The following is a 19,064-nucleotide window of genomic DNA, read 5'->3' as shown; positions in this document are numbered from 1 at the left end:
GCAACACCCAAGGGTCCGAGAAAGCCGCGACTGGATGGCAAGCAGCCGCCCTGGATTGAGCAGATCGGTCGGGAAAGGTGGTCATAAAGGTCGTAATAATCGAGACAGCATCGTGTGGTTGGGCGAGCAAGAGGTCAAGCGAAGAGTGGGGAGCATGGAGCCAGCGAGCCGGTAGATAGGCATACAGGCGTGGCGCCCAGGAAAGGTGTGAAGGTAAACGCAGCACCCAAGACGGCACTACACAAACTTGGCACCCCCTTCGCCACCACGCATGATAGCCTTCATGAACGCAAAGAATCGCTCGGCATATTCGGGTGGAGGCACAGGGCTAATTTTATGCTGGAGACAGGCAAACGAATTAGCATACGACGAAAGGTAACGGTACCTGGACTTGAGCCAGGAAAGAAAAAGCGGACATACCCGATCATCCTTCAGGCCCTTCCAGATATTCTCAGCCTTCTTGACCATGCTGTATGGCGTTAGGATATCGATGATCCCCAGGTAATAAATCATCGGCAGGGGCTCATTGTTCTCGTCCGTAGCCCTCATTCCTCCTTCGTCCTGATAGAAGAGGAAGGCGTGCTTCTCGCCACTATCCTTCTCCGGCAAGTGTATCGATGAATCAAAGCCCAAGCTCTTCGGATCCGACGACCTCATTATCCGCCGCATTGCGATAGCCTCTGGAGACTTGGCCCCTCCCTTTGTTTGGGAAGACTTGGAACGTTGGGAAGCGGGTAGGTCAGGCTAGACAGAAGTATAACGACGAGGAATGGATTCATTAGAGAATAACCCAGGAAATGATATGTAAATGACGCACCGAGAAGACTTTCAATGTGTTTTTCCGCACATTGTCCTTGTTCCCTCTCTGCATGTTATGAATCCCGACCAACAAGCTGTAGTCCATGACCGAAATCTCTTTGAGGAATTCGGAATCTCGTCGTATCTGCTCGATTAGGAACGCCTGCTTCTCCGGTCCAAAGTCCAACGTCTTCCCCCTATTAATCCAATTCATATCCTTCAACACCGCTCTGGGATTCTGCGCCGCCTTATCCTCCGGATACTCTCGCCCCACCGTGCTACCCTTCAAATCGAACGTCTCGTGGATATCTTTGTGAGGTGGGAAAAGGTTGTTCATGATGACGAAATGGATCTTCCGTCCATGAGGGAGCTTCACTCGGTGCAAACCATAGAAGCGGCTGAGAAGAGTATGAGGGTTTTCTTGGACGTGATCGTAATACTGCTTGAGGATCTTCAGTAAGAATTTGGCTTCCGAATGGCGGATGGTCTTGATGATAAACCGATAATCCCGCGAAAAGTAGAAGAACGACCCAGATTTGCCTGGAGAGCCCAATTCGGAGAGGATGTACTTGGCGGTGAGGGAGAGGAGGTAGTCGGCGGGGTCGAGGGCGAAATGGTCTTCTCGCAACGTGCGGAAGACCCAGGGAGCGTAATCCTTGAACTTGAAGTCGTATTTAGCAGAGGGCGTGAGTTCGTTACCGACAATGTCGAATGAGTACTTGTGTCGTGCAGCAAAGTCTTGGTCCGTAAGAGGTCGTTTAATCTTGGCTTGACATCGTGATACAGCGATCCGGATACCAGTCAACATGTTATACATGAGGACATAGTTGACATGGCCTTCTCCGATGAGGTTGCCAACCAGCGGACGGTCGACGTCGTCCTTGTCTCCTTTGGAGCCTTTGGACGTTTGTCGGGTAAGCGCCTCCTCTGCCTCCTTCTGCTGCTGCTTGAACCGTTTGGACATCCGCTCCCGCCTGATCTGGTCCGCATGGTGCTCGATATCAGAGGCTAGCTCACCCTCGATCGTCGTCGCCGGGTCTGGATAAGACGCATCGTCGTAGGCAAACGAATGCCCTTTCGAGTGCGGACCTGTGAAACGTTTTGTACGTGATGCAGCGCTGGAACCGGTCGTATTCCGCCGTGTCGGCCGTTGGCTTTGGGAAAAAGACGAAGGGGGTGGTGGTGGTGCAGGCTGCAACAAAGCAGCTTTCGAGGACTGCCCCGCCATGAACGGTAATGGCTCAGCCATCGACAACGGCGACGAAGTTATTGTCGGTCGGTTCACCTGAGGGGCTGTAGAAGATGGAGACGACGGTCGTCGCGGTTGCTGCTGGTTGCCAGAGCCTTCCGTAACTGTCGATACTGACCCATTCCGCGGCTTCGAGATTGTCTGGGACGTCGTCGACTCTGTAACTCCTGTCTCCTCGACACTGGCCGGCGGCGAGGGCGGTGGTGGTCCTACATGCGTGGGGGAGGTGTCTATGCTCGGACGACGCAGACAGCCTGATATTGACTTCTGGTGGGTGTGGCTGGCGTCAACGATGTCAACTGTGTCGTCTCTCGTCACTGTCACTACATGGACGTCGGCGGTGGAGCCCGCTGATATTGCGGTGAAAATGGCCTCGCCGTCCTTGGTTGTCGGGCTGGTTATTGTATGGACTGAGGACGTCGGGGAAGCGGCGGCGGTCTTGAAGGAAGCTGCGCTGGACGGGGACGTCGGGACGATTGATTGGCGATGTGGGCTTGGGACCGTCAAGGGCGACGGCGAGCGTCGCTGGGGGAGGGCGATGGCAGCTGCGGCCATGGGATTCTGGTGGTCAACAACGGCGAGCTCAGTCCAAGCTGAACCCGAAAAACAAGCTTGGCCCTCCATGGCAGGTGGCTGTGTACCCTGATATCACTCCTGTTCCCACGTGCACACAGCACTTCTTGGCTCACCTCTCCGCAATGTTTCCACCACTGCTTTGCACTCGCAGCAATGTAGATCAATGGGCGCTCTTGTCGACGAGACCAAATGTCTTCAGAACACGACCTCTGACCCCAATTCTTTCTCCCTTTATCCCCCGAGTTGGTCGTCTGGGCGGCGCTTTCCTTGGCGATGCGATACCACCGAGGCATGCTTACGCCACGATCACCTCGTCATCCCGGACTTCGTGGTCCATACCAGGGGAGAACTGGGGTAACGGGCTGGTGCAAGTCGGCGTCACGGTTTCCGATGGACTTCGGCATGGAGGCGTGGAGCAGGTGAAGCATGTGCAACTTGAAGCCCTTCTGCGTCATCCTCCCTATCTCTCGAAATACATCGGAGACGTCATGAAGCTAATTCGAGTCGTAAACTACCTAAAAATCAAAAGCCTTCGTTCTACACTCGCTCTCCTTTTCACGGATGAATGGTACCATGGCGAGAGACGAGAACACGAGGCAAATTGCATCCCAATAAGGAAAGTATACACCCTTATTCGTCAGGCAGGTTCGGATGTATATGGAGCCATCGTTCAATACCGGTAAAGATTATTCTACATCACAGATAAGCAGGAGAAGAGAAATCGACAGCATACAACTCAGAGAAACGATAAAGATACATCATCAAATCTGCGGAGACACGGCCCTCTCCCTCCCCACCAACAACACCGACCCCTTGGCCTCCTCCAACCTCGCCTCACTAGCCCTAACAACCCTCTGATCCCACCCACTCCCAAACCTCCCCAACCACCTCCTCAAAACAACCTCCAAGACTCCAAGCAGCGTAACATCCTGTGCACAATACACCATAATCCTCTCATCCAAGGGCCTCTGCTCGAACACTTCATAACTCCCATGCGGGGGTGAAAAGAGTTTGATACCAGCGTCCTTGACTTGCTTCCACTGAGGCGAAGGGCTGAGATACGACTCGATGGAGCGCGCAAGACCGTTCAGGTTCCGCGTGGGCCGTTTATTGGAGTGTCGAACCGCCAATTCGAGGATCTGCAAATCGAGCACATTACGCATGTCAATGCGATAGATATTCCACAGAGCGTCTGCGTCGTTCCTGACGTCGTAAAACAACTTCAAATAAAGATAGTTTTAGTACAAGGGGCAGCTGAGCGAAAGAGGAAAGGAGTAGCCAAACTAACCTTCTTAATCCCCGGGTGCTGGAGGATCCACCGCACGCTCCTACCCTCTCCATCGGCATGATCAAAAGCGATCGACCCGAGAGTTGTCACATCCAACAACCACACGGTGTTCGACACGTCCAACTTCATCTGGACGATACAGACCCTTCCATATCGGTTCAACTTTACACCCTCCAGGTCCACAGCGATGGTCGGAACATGCGTGGTAGAAGCATTGGGGATGGGTGCAGGGTGCGTCGTGGTAGACCCCACTCGAGTAGCAGATGCGCTGGAGGGGGCGCCAAGCGCCGTGGAAGAGGTCGAAAGAGGGATGTCGGCACCAGCGATGTTGCCAAGAACCTGCGCAGCGGGGGCAAGTGTGGAAGTAAGATCCACAATGCACTCCTCAACTTTCTCAACCGTATCAGCAACACGAATGATACACCCCTGCTGCGACGACATCACTGTAGACATCGACTTTATTGTGGACAACTACGTGCGGAGAAGACGGCCAATTCAAAGTCAGCGATGTGAACGAACGGTCAAATCAAGGATCGCAGTAGTCACCCTTGTAGGCGAAGTGGCAATTGGGTTTGTGGGCACTGGTGGCGGGTGTGCGTGAACGCTCGATGCCGTTACCGGAGGAACAGTTGTACAGAGGGCAAGCTGAGGTGTGCAAGTTATAAACAGAATCCCGAGTCGAACCTTGATTTGGGATATGGATAGGGGCTGCCACGTTCCTCGCGTCGCAGTGGCGAATCTTGTCTTCCTTCCTTCACTATGTAATCCCCCTCGAGCTTCACCCGCGCACCCGTGGCAAATCCCACCACGAACACTCGGAAATAGACTCTCACATCCGGCGAATTCAAGGTCATACACTATACACTCCTTACTCACCGGAGCTTCAGACCTCACAAATCAATCAACAAGCACATTCCTCTGTAGACCGCATTCAATTAGCCAACTCAGTTCAAACCGACCTCCTTCCTGGTCGTTCCCAAAGACAATGCACAGAGATAACGTACTTACAGTCCAATTAAGGAAGCCTCAATGAACCCCTCTCATGTGGGCGCCAAACTTCGACAACTTCCTCCGCGCTTACTGAGCTCGGATTTCGACCTTGTTTTGACCTGTCCTGTACTAACGCTCTGTGTACCACTTAGGTCGCTTACTTATGTCTTCTGTAATGCATAATGTTTATTCTTCGTGTGTCCAATGTAGAAAGACAACCCACTAACCAAAGTCCTATTCCAAAGTCCGGATCCGTCTCAATTAAGATATCTGTTTGTACGCTACTTATGATGAAAGAAAGTCCGACGAGTGTGGTGATACAGCGGCTATGCGTTTCGTTTCAACGCATGCGTAGAGTACGGATAAAAACAATAAAAAAGAATAAAAATACAAAAGAAAAAGAAAGGACAGGGAGAGAATGATGATTAGTCCAGACAAGAGATGCAAGGCACTGCACGCGCACTAGTTTCAAAGTGTCCACACAACTCCGCCCACGCCTGAGAGAGCGCAACCGTGACGATGAGAGGGTATCCACGGCACCAAAGACGACGACAACAATAGGGTCTTCCACACCACCGACTACACGCCCTGTTAACGACAAATGTATGAGCACACGAATCATCCAGGAGAAATGACAACCCATGCCCACAAGCGGCAAAAATAAGCCTTGGGATATCCGGAGCATCCACACCCCATAGTATCCAAAAAGACCGTACACTCACCAAGTAGTCCAACCACGCCTCGCACATCCGATGGCTAATATTAGGCGTAGCCGCATCCTGTCGAACAATCTCACCAAGATGGTACATGAACCATTCTTGTTTGTGCGTCAAGAATTCATGTTGCTCCGGCTCAGGCTCCCGGCGTTTAGTAGACTTCTTCTGGGCCTTCAAATTCGACGCCTTCGAATTCGCGCTCTGTTGGACCACCGAACCATGCTGGACCTTCAAACCACCAGGTTGCGAGTCCAACCTCGAAGGACTTTGGGTCTTGAGGTTCGCAGCACGCGACTGGCCTTCCCGGGCCGAATTGGGCGCAATAATGCCGGCACTGCCGTGACTTGGGCGCTTGTTCTGATTCCCGCTCGCTCCTGTCCCAGAGCCACCATGTCCATAGTTGACCAACGGCGGGTCCTCGTCCAATTCGACGAGGCATTCCTGAAGCACGATAGACGTCTTGGCGTTAATCTGTTTAACGAACGCGGTCAGTCAAGTTGTTTATCATAAAGCTGGAGGAGGAGGAGGAGGAGGAGGAAGGTGGTCGAGAAGCGAAAGAAAGAAAGCATTTAAACGGCACCCACATATCGTCGAAAAGGCTGCACCCGAACAACCACTCCCGTCGTCCACCTCGTCCACTGGATGGGATGACAATGTGATATTCGGCGGATTCCAACGCGATCTCCGGGCTACAGCAAACGAGGATACGACAAGTTCAGGTTAGCGAAGAGTTCAGATCAATCATCTAAAATTCGAGAAGAAGGGGGCCGTTCGGTAGACGAACTGAGGTGTTTCCGGACCGAACTTCGAAGTCTCTGAGGGGCGAAGTCCCAGCCGGCGGTATGCGCACGGTACTCGCGCCAGCCAACTCGAAGGCCCGGGCAAAACAAATGCTCAAGCTGCGAAAAGTTGTAGAATGAACATTTACTCACCTTGAAATGCACAACCTCAGGCAACTGCCCCTTCCTATCCATCACACTCTCCAGACTCTCCCATTTGGGAACAGGCTCCCCCTCAACGTTCAAGTGCAAGACATCAGTGAAGAGACGAGAGATGGAGGGTAGGCGGGAGCGGTGGGCTAGCTTCCTCTTTTTCCGGACACGAGGGCCATGTTCGGAAGGGGATTGGCCAGTACACGCAGTGGTCGGGGACAAAGGTCGTTTCTCTGTGGAAGTGGGAATGGAAGAGGACGTAGGGGGATGTCGTCGGATAAGATGTGTGGCGTCGTGCTCGGATGAAGAATTGGCGGAGGGTAATGAGGTCTGTGGTTGGGATTGGAGATACGTTTGTGAATGAGATCGAGAATGGGAGTGGGACAAGGAGGAAGAAGTCGAAACGACGGGAGAATCCTCGTCCCCTAGCACGTCCCGCCAAAAACTCGATCGAGTCGGAGAGGCCTTCGAACTCGACGACTCCAAACTCGAAGTTTGGAAACCTCGTTCACCTCGACCTGGTGCACGAGGCGTAGCCGGTACATCCGACGACCCCTGTTCCGACGGTCGATGAACGCCTTCACGAGGCAACTTGTTCCAACAGCTCGAGCTTGCGGGTCTCGAAGAAGTAGTAGGAGCAACAGTCCGAGGCGCAGTAGAAGGAGGAAATGAAAACGAGAATGGAGTCGTCGACCCCATCGGACCACGGAAGGTCGACACCTTCATCCTCTCCTCCGAAGCTGCCGCCGCCGTACCAAAACCAGGAACAGGCCGCAGAGGAAAACTCGACCCCGGCGTTGACACAGTCGACGAGGAGGAGGAATTTGGACCCGAGGAACCCCGCAGCTGGTGTCCCTGATAACTCCTGTAATGCGCCATCTGGCGCAACTGCGAACTCGCAGTCGTCGGTCGACAGTGGCGTAGCGGGAATGATGATGATGGCGTATGCGTGCTGGAAGCAGGCGGGGAAGAGGAGGACGAGGAATGGAATGAAAAGGAGGACGAGGAAGAAATGGGGATTGGCGCCACGGTGAATGAAGGCCTTCCTACTCCTCTTCGACTGGTGTTTATCGGGATTTCTGGTGCGGAGGAGGACCCTCCAGGGGGTGGTGTCACAGGAGGATAAACGGAAGACATGGAGGAGGAGCTAGATGGTCGATATCCTTGCATGGAAAGCAGAATGTGTAGAAGAGAGGGCAAGCAAGTCCAGCCGTAACACGAGGGGACCCTGGAATGAACACACCCAACACCGCGGTAGTTCTTCAAGCGAGCAGAAAAAAAGAGACCAAGGAAACGAAAGCAAGAAACCTAAACGACCCAAATCCTAAAACCCCACCACCCTTTATCAATCCTCCTCCAAAAGTCGCAAAAAAAGAATAATAAAAACATATCAACCAGCCAGTTTAGGAAATCTGCTATAGCGTCGCCCTCCTGCGAAACAAAGTGTGGATCACATTTCCATTTTGATGGTAGAATAAGAACGGCGGAGGATACACTGTGGGTCCGCCCTGAGAGACGTAACACCACAAAGACGTCGCCGACAAGATAGACCTGGTTGTTTTTTGATGGAAATAGAGGTGAGTATTGTTGTAGAGCTATTATCATGCGAAAAGAGTGCTAGGAGGAGATAGACGTATAAGGGCGCGCGCTTGATCTCTGGCCGAGGTGTCGCCGACCGGCGCTTGGGAGTGCTGTGGGCGTGTTTGTTGCTACGAGGCGGGCCTTGCATGACCAACCGACGCCAATTCGTGGATCTTAGTTGAATGTATAACGAGTTCACGATGTCGAGGTCTTATCATTTTTCCCGTCGCGAGGCCAGGTGGATTGAATAGCAGCCCCATGGGTTGAACCAACTTGTGGGCGGCTAAAGCGATGGAAGCCGGTGAATACGACCAAAGGTACTCAGGTGAACTGCTCGGTGTATAGATAGCGCGAGGCTAGAAGACTGTCGGGGAATTTATTAGTTCAAAGCCCGGTAATCATTGTGAACTGAATGACCAACGTCGCGCGGTGCAACTTGGATTCTGGAACTTGGTGAAATCACCGAGGATCGAGGAGCATACTCATGTTTGATTCCCATATGATGCACATAAAACATACAATTGCCCAGACTACATACGACGAGCTCAAGCAATAAGGGTGGAGGCGGTAGCAGAGTCGTACTTGAAGGTGGGAGGAATCTGCTGCTTGGACTTGTAGTAGCGAGCAAGCCTGTGAATCCTCGACTCGATCAAGATAAGACGGAACTTGGAGTCCATGTCCTTCCTGTTGACTTCGAGGTGCTTGCGGACGGCAACCGCCTTTTTAATGAGGTGCCAGAGGTCCTCAGGGATGGATGGGCCAAGTCCTATCCCCAAATAAAAGGCATATCAGAAAAATCAACGACAAGTCGTGATTGAAAAGAGGGTGAAAGAAGCGCCAAAAGTGTATGAGACTCCATTATGCGATCAGAAAGTAAACAAACACACCTTGCGATTTGAGGATACGCAAGATCTTGTTACCGGTGACGAATCGCACTTGGGGGATACCGTGCGAGTCACGGAGGGTAACACCGATTTGCGAGGGGGTCAAACCCTTACGAGCGAGCTTGACGATCTGCTCAATGACTTCCTCGGGGGTGGCCTTCAACCACGAGGGAGGAGTGCGGCGGTAGGGGAGAGCAGAGGACGCTGGACGACTGTTCAATGTCTGATCCTGTGGACTGAATTGGGCTGAACTTACAAATGCCCTTGCCGGGAGCGTGCAGGCGACCCATTTTGAATCTAATTCGCTGTCAACGTCAACCCCAACGACAAAGCAAACCGACTACTCACAGTGTTGAGGAGAGAAAGTCTTGAGGAGAGCGTTGGCGACGGCGGCGGTACGACGAGCAGCAAATCGCAAAGGCGCGGCGTGTTGAGCCGGATGTTGCCGAGACCAACTATACAGCTGTGATCTCCCGATTTGGAAGTTGTGGCTGGCGCGAAAGTTTGTGTGGTCGTGTGTTGTATCGACCGTTCAGAAGGCCCTTCCCATTCCTCGTCGACGCCAGAGGTTCGTTACCGCCAGAGGTGACAAAACACCGCATCGTCAAGGTGTGTAAAGTCCTCGTTGTCGCCGCCGTCGTAGGCCGTCATGCTGACCGTCTGTGTCCAGAATGAAGTTCAACATTGCCAGTAAGCATGGGGCAGGCAACCGCGACAGAGACAGATACTAACGAGATCTCGTCGTTTAGACCCCGCAACCGGGGCCCAAAAACTCCTCGACATCGATGACGAAAAGCGATTGTGAGCGATTTTACAGCCGGTGAAAGGATTGGGATGGATTCTGAACATTTGCTGTGCTTAGCCGTGTCTTCTACGACAAGAGGATCTCTCAAGAAGTTCCTGGCGACTCTTTGGGCGATGAATGGAAGGGTTACATTTTCCGAGTTACCGGTGGTAACGACAAGCAGGGTTTCCCCATGAAGCAGGGTGTTCTCGTCCCCAACCGTGTCCGTTTGCTCCTTTCCGATGGCCACTCCTGCTTCCGCCCTCGCCGAAGCGGTGAGCGCAAGCGCAAGTCCGTCCGTGGCTGCATCGTCGGCCCCGAGATCGCCGTTCTCTCCCTCGTTATCGTCAAGCAGGGTGAGCAGGAGATCCCCGGATTGACCGACGTCGTTCTGCCCAAGCGTCTCGGTCCCAAGCGAGCCACCAAGATTCGCCGATTCTTCAACCTCTCCAAGGAGGACGATGTCAGGAAATACGTCGTTCGCCGTGAAGTCAAGAGCGCCAAGAACCCTGACGCTAAGCCTTACACCAAGGCGTACGTCCCCTTGACTTGGATACATGTCGTCCTGCTGACCTTTTGTCTCCAGCCCCAAGATCCAACGATTGGTCACCCCCCTCCGCCTCCAACGTCGCCGACACCTCAACGCCATCAAGCGCCACAGAATAGAGCGACAGAAGGAACAAAAGGCGGAATACGAGTACGCATCTATTTCTCTCTCTCATCACTATCAATCTGATCATGTCCCCCAGCGCCCTCCTTGCCAAGCGTCTGGCAGAGAAAAAGGCCAAGGTCGCTGCTATCAAGGCTGCCCACAAGACAGCTTAATTGTAACCCTCGATGCTTGGATGGACTGTCGGATGATTTCTGGATTTTGCCTTCCTTCACATGTAGTTGTCCCTGTCCATCCTTGACTCTCGCATATATTTCATTCGATCCATGCAATCCTCTGGCGGTATATATCCCGTTCCTCGTATGCGTATGTCCCTAAGCCGTTCAATGACCACAAAAGCTATGCCTCACGTTTTGAACGCAACTCTGAAGGGTGATTGCTGAGATTGATTGGGACTTTGGTGCGGCGTGTCTACTCTCAATGGTCGACAAGATGGGATGCCAATAAATATGTCTACAATAAGATAACACTAATGATACAGAGGACCGGTGTACAGTAATGAAGGAGATGAAGGGGGAAATACATATACAGATTACTCTTCGTCGTCTGCAGGAGCAGTGGCAGCCTTCTTGCGCCCTGGAGGACCAAAAGTCAGTTCAGCCCATAAAACCGCCAAATCTATACTAACCTTTCCTCGTAGCACCACCGCGCTTCCTCTTTGCCTTGTTGACGCGATTCTGCAAGGCCTGGTCTTCTTCACCTTGGGCCTTGTGTTCTTCAAGAATCTGTACGAGGAAGAATCATTTAGTCGGCGCTCGAACGACGCGTAAAACGCGTGTATGACATACCTTTTCGAATTCGTCGAGTTCGGCGTCAGGCTTGTCCTTCGACTTGTTCTGACGGGCCTATAAACGAAGAAATGAGCACTCCACCACGTCCCAAACACCGATGCCACGCACCTTGTTCAAAATCTCCATAAATTTATCATACACGCCCTTCTCGTGCAGCTTATCACGATAAAACTGCAGCCCTTCAATAAGCTTCTTGACCGACCTCTCCGACTTGTAAGGTAGGAGCGAAAGACAATAAGCAATATCGCGCCACTGCCGCGGGCTCTCGCTAAGTTGGAACCGTCCACAAAGTTTCTCGACGATGGCGTCGCTCTGCTTGTCCTTGATAAAGTCAAAGATGAACTTCATCGTGCTGTGGAACTTGTCTTCTTCGACGGCGTGTTGGCCGGTTGAGAGGTGGCTGATGACTGTGCGAATGCGAACAACGTGGTTAGCAGGGGGCATTGAGAGAAAAGGGAAAGAGAGGTACGCACTATCGGGCAAGTTATTATAAATCGCGTTATCTTTCCCACTCAACTCGGAGAAGAACAACCTCGCAAGGTCCGAAATCCTGTCATCCTCATCCTCCAAACACTTGGCCATCTCGCCCAACTGCCCCTTCACTTTAATCATCCCATTCAAAATAAGATGCGTCAACACCATCAGCGTGTTCTTCTTCACCGTCATATTCCGATCCGAAAGACCCTTGTACAAGTCGGTCGTGTTCTCGTCGATGATGTGGTTGAAGGCTACGGCCACGTCGCCGAGGGCGATGACGATGTTGCTACGGATGTTGGCGTCTTTTGAGGTTTCGAGGATCTTGAAAAGGAGTTTGTGGTGTTGGTCGCAGAATTGGGAGCTCACGCAGAGGAATTTGCTGAACGCGAGGGTGGCGGCTGCGCGGAGGGTCGGGTTCTACCATTCCAAGTCAGTGACAGTCGAAGAAAAGACTGCGAGAGGATGGGCACACCTTGAACTTGTGAGGGCTTCCGCAAATGTGGACAAGCATGGGTCCATAGACCGCCAAAAGCGATTCAGGGCCATACAACAACTCCTTTTCACGCACACCACCAATCTGGTCAGCAATGTCATCTTCAGCATTGCCGACGACTTGATCGAGCTCGTCTCCGTCCTTGTCTTTGGCAGATCGACCGGCTGCATCGGCCTTGGCTGCCTTTTTCTCAGCTATGGATTGGGTTAGAGGGAGCAGTTATCTCAGGGTAGTCGAATTTAACCCACCAGCTTGCTTAGCGTCTCGCTGTCGCTTCCATTCACGCTCGATGATCTCCAGGAAAACGATATGCTTGATGGCAACATGTCCAACGACGAACAAGAGCTGGCTAAGCTCGAAGGCGTCACCGACGTCCTTGCTTCCAGCAGCAGAAGGAGAGGGTCTCGTGCTGATTGTCGGCGGGTCGGTGTTCATAGCATCGGGGTCCTGGGTTTGATCAGGTGCAGGTGCTTGCTGGTCTTCGTCCATTTCTTGGTCTTCCTGTGTCCCATCCCCGTTGACTTGGGTCGCGGCACTACCTGTTTTGTTGTTCTCCCCTGCGAAGGCTCGGATGGTGAGCTTCTTGATCAACTCGTTGCAGAAGATGTCTGGGTGCTCGCCCAGGGCGTAGACGGTGTTGATGACCTGCTCAGCAAGGCCGAACCAGTCCGTGCATCGAGAAGGATAGATGATGGTGGACATAAGTTTGCGGAAGATGGGATTGTCCATAGGCATACGGATCGTTTTGTCCTCGAGGGAACCTATGACTGCTGTCAGGAAGGAGTTATTTTCGAAGGAATCAGGGTCGCACCTTTGACTTTCTTCGCACTTCCATTGAGCCGTTGAAGGGCAACACAGGTGTAACGAGCGAGGGTGAGGTCAATCTATGAGGAGTCAGTATCCGATGCCCACGCTTTTACCGACCCACGTACCTTGCCCAACTTGCCCAAACCGACTTTCAACATAACCTCGACGCGATCAGAAAGTACCTCCTTGGGTTTAGCAACCCCAAGCATGCCGAGGATGATGATAGCTCCACGGCGCTGTTCCTTGGGCAAAGGCATGGAAGAGGCTATAAGAGGAGTTAGCAAACATGTCGTCGATAGGCACAGAAGACATACTATAAATCTGCCAGAGCTTGGAGATGATGTCGCGATGGATGCAGTCCTCTTCCATCATAATCCGCATCATCTCTTCCAGACTGGTGAGCTCAGCCAGCGTGGCTTCATATGTACGCCTAAACTCGACTAGTCAGCAGCGCACAGAGCGGGAGAAAAATATAGTAACTCACTCGATGAGGTTCTTTGCGATACGGTTGATCTGAGCTTTGGGCTCCAAGTCCTCGACAGGGTCGAAGTAGAGGTACCGGTAGCACTCCAAAAGCTTCTGCCGGATGCCCTTGATCTCTTTACCGTCCTCCGAGATGGTGCTGTTATCCTTGGCCCAGATGAGATGTAACATCTTCCTGATACCGCGCTGCGCAACAATCACTCAGCCTCCCCCGTTCATGCTAAACGAGAAATTACTCACGTTTGCTCCATGGATTTCAAAGACATGGGCGACCTTGAAGAAATCAATCGCCTCCAAAACCTCCGGCTTGCTCTTGGACCCCAAAAGCTTCTCGATGGTCTCCATCGCGGTCTCGATGTACGAGATAAACCGCAGAGCCTCCTGGCAGTACTTCTTGCGCAATTCCTTCTTGGCGAGTTCTTTCTCGTCCAAGTTCATGAGGACTTCCGCTTCTTCGCTGAGGGCTTGCACGTTCAATTCGGACTTGCGAGGTTTGAGCCTCCTTCGAGATGGACCCTCCCCGTTCCCATCCTCGTCAACGGACATCTCATCTTCTTGCTCCGTATCACCCTCCTCGTCTGTTTGCTCTTCGTCGTCCTCATCGACCTCCATTTCGTCGTCGTTGCGCTTCCTGATAGAGCATCATGAATATTAATGTCTGACCAAACTTGTGAAATGAGCCAACACTTACTTCTTTTTCTTCTTTTTGCGTGCTTGGCTCTCCTCGTCGTCAGCCTCCTGAACGTCGACATTCCCAAGGCCTTCAACGGCTGCCAAGTCCTTCCTAGCTTCTTCATAAGTAGCCTCCCACTTGTCCCTCGTCAGCATTCCTTTGTTGTCGAAAATCCACGGGTGAGTGACCAGAAGCCTGATGAACAGGGCGATCGCAGACTTGCGGACGGTTGCGGTCTTGTCCATAAGCAGCTGGAGAGCGCGTTTAACCATCCTCAATCGCTGTTTTGGGAACTTGGCCTTGAGGTCGCAGGTAGTCGCCAACACCTGCAAGACCTTGTTTCGAACATAGGATGACTGATCCTTTGACCGTTCAAAGATAAGGTCGAACATGGCCACGATTTCGTTTTGGATCTTCTTCTTCTGGTCTTCGTCTTCCGCTTCGCTCTCCAGTGTACGGTCCCGCTCAGTAATGAGCAATCCCAAGATCTCAACGACAGCTTGGCGGAGTGCATAGGCCTAGTGACGCAAGTCAGTAACGCAAAATGCAGCGGTGCAAAGATGAGCGTACATCTGAGTCCTGCTGGTTGATAAGAAGAGCGAGTTGCTTGAGGGTAGACCGAGGGCACAATTCCGTGAACCGGACGAGGAACCGAGCGTAGTTCCGGGGCCCTTTGGTATCTTGCTGTGCGAAGACCTTGTTGGAGATCTCTCGCAGGACCTCTTCTCCTGTTTGCGTGTGGTCATACTTGGTCGACAGCAGATAGAGACACTCCGCCATCGATTCGGCCAGGTGCTCGTAAAGGTCGAGGGACTGGGTGATGTGGACTTGGAGAGCAAGTGCCTGGTTGTGGTGCTTTACAGCTGTGCAGAAGACTTCGAACACTCCGGCTTTGATAGCTGAATTCTTCAGGTATTGTTCGTTAATGCAGATGTGGTTGTAAACCGGGCGGGTAACGCAGCTGCGGCGTCGTCAGTAGCGCCTTAGACGACACGACTAAGACCAACTCACTGCAAAAACATGTCCTTCTCGGCGGTCGTGGGCCAAATTCTGTTCATTTGAACTGTCTTCAAGAGTTTGGTTATCAAGGCCAGCACTTCGGGAACCTGGTCCTCCCAAGAGTAAGCCTCGGTGCGTTTGTTGGATGCCGAACGCGATGTCATCCTCGCCGTCGCCGCCTTTCCCCCTCGACCCCTCCTCGATTTTGCTGGAGGCGGGTCGTCTGCAGAAACTTTGACACTCTCGGAGGCCTTGCAAAACCAATGGAGCAGGTAAATGTACAGCTCGAATGGCAGTCGGTGGGATGCATAGCTGTCCTCGTCCTGGTCCCTTCGTGTTGACGCTTCGATTTGTGCCTTGAGCCCTGAGGTTATGGAGTCCAATAGCTTGCCCATGACCGACGCTGATGTCGACGCCGCATTCTTCAAGAAGTAGCAATAGACTTCAAAGACTTCTTCGATTCTGATGTTCTCGCTGCTGTGGGCTACCTGCTCGACCGCCGCTATTCGAAAAATGTGAGAACCTCGTCGACGTCGTCAGGAACCTGGTCGTACCTCCAATCAGCGCGTCTGGGTCAACGCTTGACCATCGATCTTCGTTGCTGAGGTCGTAGCCATCGCCGCTCTCGACGGCGTTGAACTCTTCCTGGAGCTCGAACCGCTCTATTAGCCTCCCGCTCATTGTCCAGCTTGGTTCAGGAAAAGAAAAACGGGGCAACGGAACGCGACGCGCGACCGTGAACGTCACGTGGGACTAATTGGCCTCGCGTCGTAGGGGCTTCCAAGTCTAACAAAACCAAATTGAAGGCCCTGGACCTGTCCCGGCCGACTCGGGTGATTGGGCGCCTATTCCAATTCCTCCCAGGTTGAATCCTTCGAGAAGTACAGTAAAAAGGTTAGTTCCGAGAGAGTAAGAGCCTTGAGCTTGCGGATCTATACAAGTCCCTGATTGAAGATGACTATTCTAGAAATCATGTAAATGCCAAAGAAGCTCGCTTTCAAATGCAATACATAACTTGCTACTCGATTTGATCCCTGAAATACTATTCAGTCGCATATTAGCTCCAAATGCTCTGTACTTCACGGCTTCCGAACTTTACCCTAGCTCCAGGGATCTCACTTGCCAGAGTTCCGTTAACTCTGACGACTGATAGACCCTGGGTCGTACGCATACTAGAGTTGGATGAAAAGAAGCGAAATACCATAGTCTGTCTGCGACTCTTTAATGATCACCGCGGTCGAAGACCAAGGATCCTTCCTCGCTATAATTGAAAAGGTAAAGCTTATGGTACCACTTGTGTTCAGGGTTCGATGCATGTATGAAGCGTCTTTATCCTACTTGGACAATCAACCACCTTCAGTATGACTTTCGAGGACCAATTTATCCTCCACTGCCTTCTCGAGTTCCAACATCTTCTCCTGTACATCTACTATCTTCGTCAAAGCCTAAGCGACTATTCCTACTACTTATGCCGCAGTTTCCTCGGTCGCGAAAAAGCACCCTAGATCTATTCCATTACATGTCTTCAAAATTCAAATCCGTCAGAAGTCGTTTTTGAGTAAGAATCAGGAAGTGTCCGGTCTTTCCCCAGGAACGTGGATTTACTGAATTCCATCGAGAGGGCATGCTGCACCGAGTACAAGTCGCAAGTCAGGGCTCAAGGTTAGAGGCACTTTGCGCACCAGATGGCGCAAAATTCAGTCTGTAGCCTCGCATGCAATCCTCCCATTATCTACCCTTCACAATGATATCCTTGAATTCCACAAGGTCCGCATAGGCTAACCCGATGACGCACCAGTGTCACAAGTGAGTTCTTGTTCTTCCTTTCCGCGGCTAAGAAAAAGAAAGCTAAGGTAGCCGCCTGGTCCTCGGTATTAAAATATTACCTCCCAGAAAGGCTTCACTTCCTTACAGATGCGCGAACAATGCTAACCGCATCTATTAGTCCACAGTCCTGGCTGGCTTCAGTAAAGGTGAAGCGGGGTGCAACTTTGGATGTCGGACCCTGAAAGACCGCACGTAAACACCAGCCTCGACTTGGCAGCGAGGCATACATGTATGATTCTAACCTTCCTCGCACCGTCACCTGGACACAAATTAGCCTCTTCAGACTTCTCCTCCCATAGGCTTGTACATAACCGATCAACACATAGTTATCACTCCTACTCAAAGCATCTGTTGCACTCAAAACAGGGTTATGATAACGCTCTCGCGCCGCCTCTCTTACATAGATCGAATGATCCCTGAAACAAAGGTATTCTATGCGATGCACCTCGAGGCAAGCAGCGGCCTTCTCGATCAAGTGCCCGTGACATTATGCCCCAGATCTTGCCTTTGTTCGTAATCCTCCCTCCAATCTTCATGATCTTCACCCCACTTCAAAAAATTGATATCCAGCCTGCTACATCTGCGTTCAGACTTTGTCGAACCCAATCGACCCATAGCCAGATGCATACCATTCCGCAAAGGCGTGGTCCGACAGCTTCGGTCTTTTGAAAGCGGAGTAGGATCGCTTTTCCCTGACCGTGTCGGCTGACCTCCCCACAATCCCAATCTCCTACGCTGATTTCCACTCCAAACATTGGGGGATAGTCGCAACAACTTTGAAGTTTCCGTCTGAAAAATCGAGGCCTCCAATAGGAAAGTGGTTAGCAGTAGTACAACCGCTGTAACGGGTACGCCGTACTCGCTCGACATGAGAACTGACTTCTCCCCTTGGACCTGAAATGACTATAACCACCTATCAGACCGTGTTTGCCACACGAAGTCACTGGTGGGAGAACATCGCTGCGGCTCCAATGGACTCTCCCATTATTCTGACGACAACACAGAAATAGAACTAACACGGATTCAATAAATAGCACGGGCCTCACGTATACAGTGCCCCCGGATTTGATTCCAACAAACAGCAACAAAAAGACGGAAGGAGATGCGCCTCAATCGAGCGAAGAAAAGAGCGAAAGATGTGTGTATTACACCCATGTCACAGACTTGGCAGGACTTGGAGGGGACGATCCCATTCAGCCGGAACACTGTGGATCGTAATAATTTCATGGCTATATCCAGAGTATGTATACACTAATTATACTCGATACTGAACGCCGGTCTCGGTCGACCACAAACTGCCCCATTTCGTCCAAGTATCCATCCAAGTTTAGGACATCGCGGGTTCGGCGTCTCGAAATTTAGGTACGACAGGCAGCAGCATGTAGATACCAATCGCAATCCCTTTGTAAAGTTATCTCGATTCATTTCTCCGAGCATGATCGTGACATGAGTCCAGGAGGTACGTACGTACGTACGAGGGGAGGCCCAACAAATTCCGTCTCCCAAAAATAGAGGTACATAGCTATTAGTAGATTAGGGTGTACACCGTATCTTAAATCTTACTACTCGCGAGAACACCCAGACTTCACGCAATGATATCGTCCATAAACAGGTCGGCGGTCCCAGTCGTGTCACGTCAGTCACTTCACAGTACCTCATCCCTCCGTGTGTGACCTTTTCGACAAAAGCACACAGAACAGATACCTAAAGCCTCCTTTAAAGTTGCGGTGACATGTCCGTAATGATAGCGTCCAACTCCCAACGGCTCACAGGCAAGTTCTTCTGCACACGGACAACAACAGTCCTTCCACGGTCCATGTCGTTTGTCACCCACCGCGAGAGTTCGGAATGACGAACGGAACGGAGATGCCAAACCTGAAACCAACGCAAACTGGACGTCGACACACATCTGAGTCCTGACGAGTGCTGCTAATGCAAGCACATAAAATCCGTAGATTAAGATTAGCGATCATGATCATAATAAAGCGAGAAAAAAAATAGCAACCATCCCATATCCAACCGGCGTCCCCATTCCAAAAGGGAATC

General features: G+C 51.8%; 6 protein-coding genes across 6 annotated transcripts; 1 reads left to right on the top strand and 5 right to left on the bottom strand.

Annotated features, from left to right (window-relative positions):
• Positions 1-237: 237 nt before the first annotated feature.
• On the bottom strand, positions 238-2,916 carry CC1G_10722 (1-phosphatidylinositol-4-phosphate 5-kinase; the record flags this gene model as incomplete). Its single annotated transcript, XM_001832088.2, has 4 exons — positions 238-339; positions 421-744; positions 818-2,608; positions 2,737-2,916. The coding sequence occupies 4 exons, from the start codon at positions 2,914-2,916 to the stop codon at positions 238-240; spliced, it is 2,397 nt and encodes a 798-aa protein (XP_001832140.2).
• A 468-nt stretch (positions 2,917-3,384) lies between these two features.
• Positions 3,385-4,364, bottom strand: CC1G_10721 (hypothetical protein; the record flags this gene model as incomplete). The annotated part of the gene is made up of 2 exons (XM_001832087.2): positions 3,385-3,762; positions 3,912-4,364. The coding sequence occupies 2 exons, from the start codon at positions 4,362-4,364 to the stop codon at positions 3,385-3,387; spliced, it is 831 nt and encodes a 276-aa protein (XP_001832139.2).
• Positions 4,365-5,480: 1,116 nt separating this feature from the next.
• On the bottom strand, positions 5,481-7,686 carry CC1G_10720 (hypothetical protein; the record flags this gene model as incomplete). The annotated part of the gene is made up of 3 exons (XM_001832086.2): positions 5,481-5,489; positions 5,624-6,088; positions 6,550-7,686. 3 exons carry the CDS (start codon positions 7,684-7,686, stop codon positions 5,481-5,483), a joined length of 1,611 nt encoding a protein of 536 aa, XP_001832138.2.
• Positions 7,687-8,598: 912 nt separating this feature from the next.
• On the bottom strand, positions 8,599-9,383 carry CC1G_10719 (40S ribosomal protein S13). The gene is made up of 4 exons (XM_001832085.2): positions 9,363-9,383; positions 9,271-9,311; positions 9,018-9,218; positions 8,599-8,896 (listed from the first exon to the last, which is right to left on the bottom strand). The coding sequence occupies exons 2-4, from the start codon at positions 9,302-9,304 to the stop codon at positions 8,676-8,678; spliced, it is 456 nt and encodes a 151-aa protein (XP_001832137.1). The 5' UTR covers positions 9,305-9,311; positions 9,363-9,383; the 3' UTR covers positions 8,599-8,675.
• A 176-nt stretch (positions 9,384-9,559) lies between these two features.
• Positions 9,560-10,766, top strand: CC1G_10718 (40S ribosomal protein S6). Its single transcript, XM_001832084.2, has 6 exons — positions 9,560-9,623; positions 9,685-9,704; positions 9,764-9,815; positions 9,877-10,332; positions 10,385-10,495; positions 10,548-10,766. The coding sequence occupies exons 2-6, from the start codon at positions 9,686-9,688 to the stop codon at positions 10,621-10,623; spliced, it is 714 nt and encodes a 237-aa protein (XP_001832136.1). The 5' UTR covers positions 9,560-9,623; position 9,685; the 3' UTR covers positions 10,624-10,766.
• A 234-nt stretch (positions 10,767-11,000) lies between these two features.
• Positions 11,001-15,872, bottom strand: CC1G_10717 (condensin; the record flags this gene model as incomplete). The annotated part of the gene is made up of 15 exons (XM_001832083.2): positions 11,001-11,044; positions 11,097-11,193; positions 11,257-11,313; positions 11,368-12,153; positions 12,209-12,423; positions 12,478-12,990; positions 13,041-13,113; positions 13,162-13,301; positions 13,351-13,466; positions 13,521-13,705; positions 13,760-14,150; positions 14,211-14,710; positions 14,763-15,153; positions 15,204-15,693; positions 15,746-15,872. The coding sequence occupies 15 exons, from the start codon at positions 15,870-15,872 to the stop codon at positions 11,001-11,003; spliced, it is 4,125 nt and encodes a 1,374-aa protein (XP_001832135.2).
• Positions 15,873-19,064: the final 3,192 nt, after the last annotated feature.

The sequence above is a fragment of the Coprinopsis cinerea genome (assembly GCF_000182895.1).
Source record: "Coprinopsis cinerea okayama7#130 chromosome 9 map unlocalized cont3.9, whole genome shotgun sequence".
NCBI lineage: Eukaryota > Fungi > Basidiomycota > Agaricomycetes > Agaricales > Psathyrellaceae > Coprinopsis > Coprinopsis cinerea.
Note: the sequence above shows the minus strand (reverse complement) of the source record. Positions and strands in the feature narration are given on the sequence as shown.

What these genes read in the sequence shown, in the direction of transcription:
- CC1G_10719 (XM_001832085.2), bottom strand. Translation starts at nt 9,304, where the DNA reads ATGGGTCGCCTGCACGCTCCCGGCAAGGGCATTT. An exon ending in CGCTCCCGGCAAGGGCATTT is followed by an intron (nt 9,219 to 9,270) that starts GTAAGTTCAGCC and finishes ACAGTCGTCCAG; the next exon opens with CGTCCTCTGCTCTCCCCTAC. An exon ending in GCGTATCCTCAAATCGCAAG is followed by an intron (nt 8,897 to 9,017) that starts GTGTGTTTGTTT and finishes ATTTGGGGATAG; the next exon opens with GACTTGGCCCATCCATCCCT.
- CC1G_10718 (XM_001832084.2), top strand. An exon ending in GCTAAGCCTTACACCAAGGC is followed by an intron (nt 10,333 to 10,384) that starts GTACGTCCCCTT and finishes TTTTGTCTCCAG; the next exon opens with CCCCAAGATCCAACGATTGG. An exon ending in GAACAAAAGGCGGAATACGA is followed by an intron (nt 10,496 to 10,547) that starts GTACGCATCTAT and finishes CATGTCCCCCAG; the next exon opens with CGCCCTCCTTGCCAAGCGTC.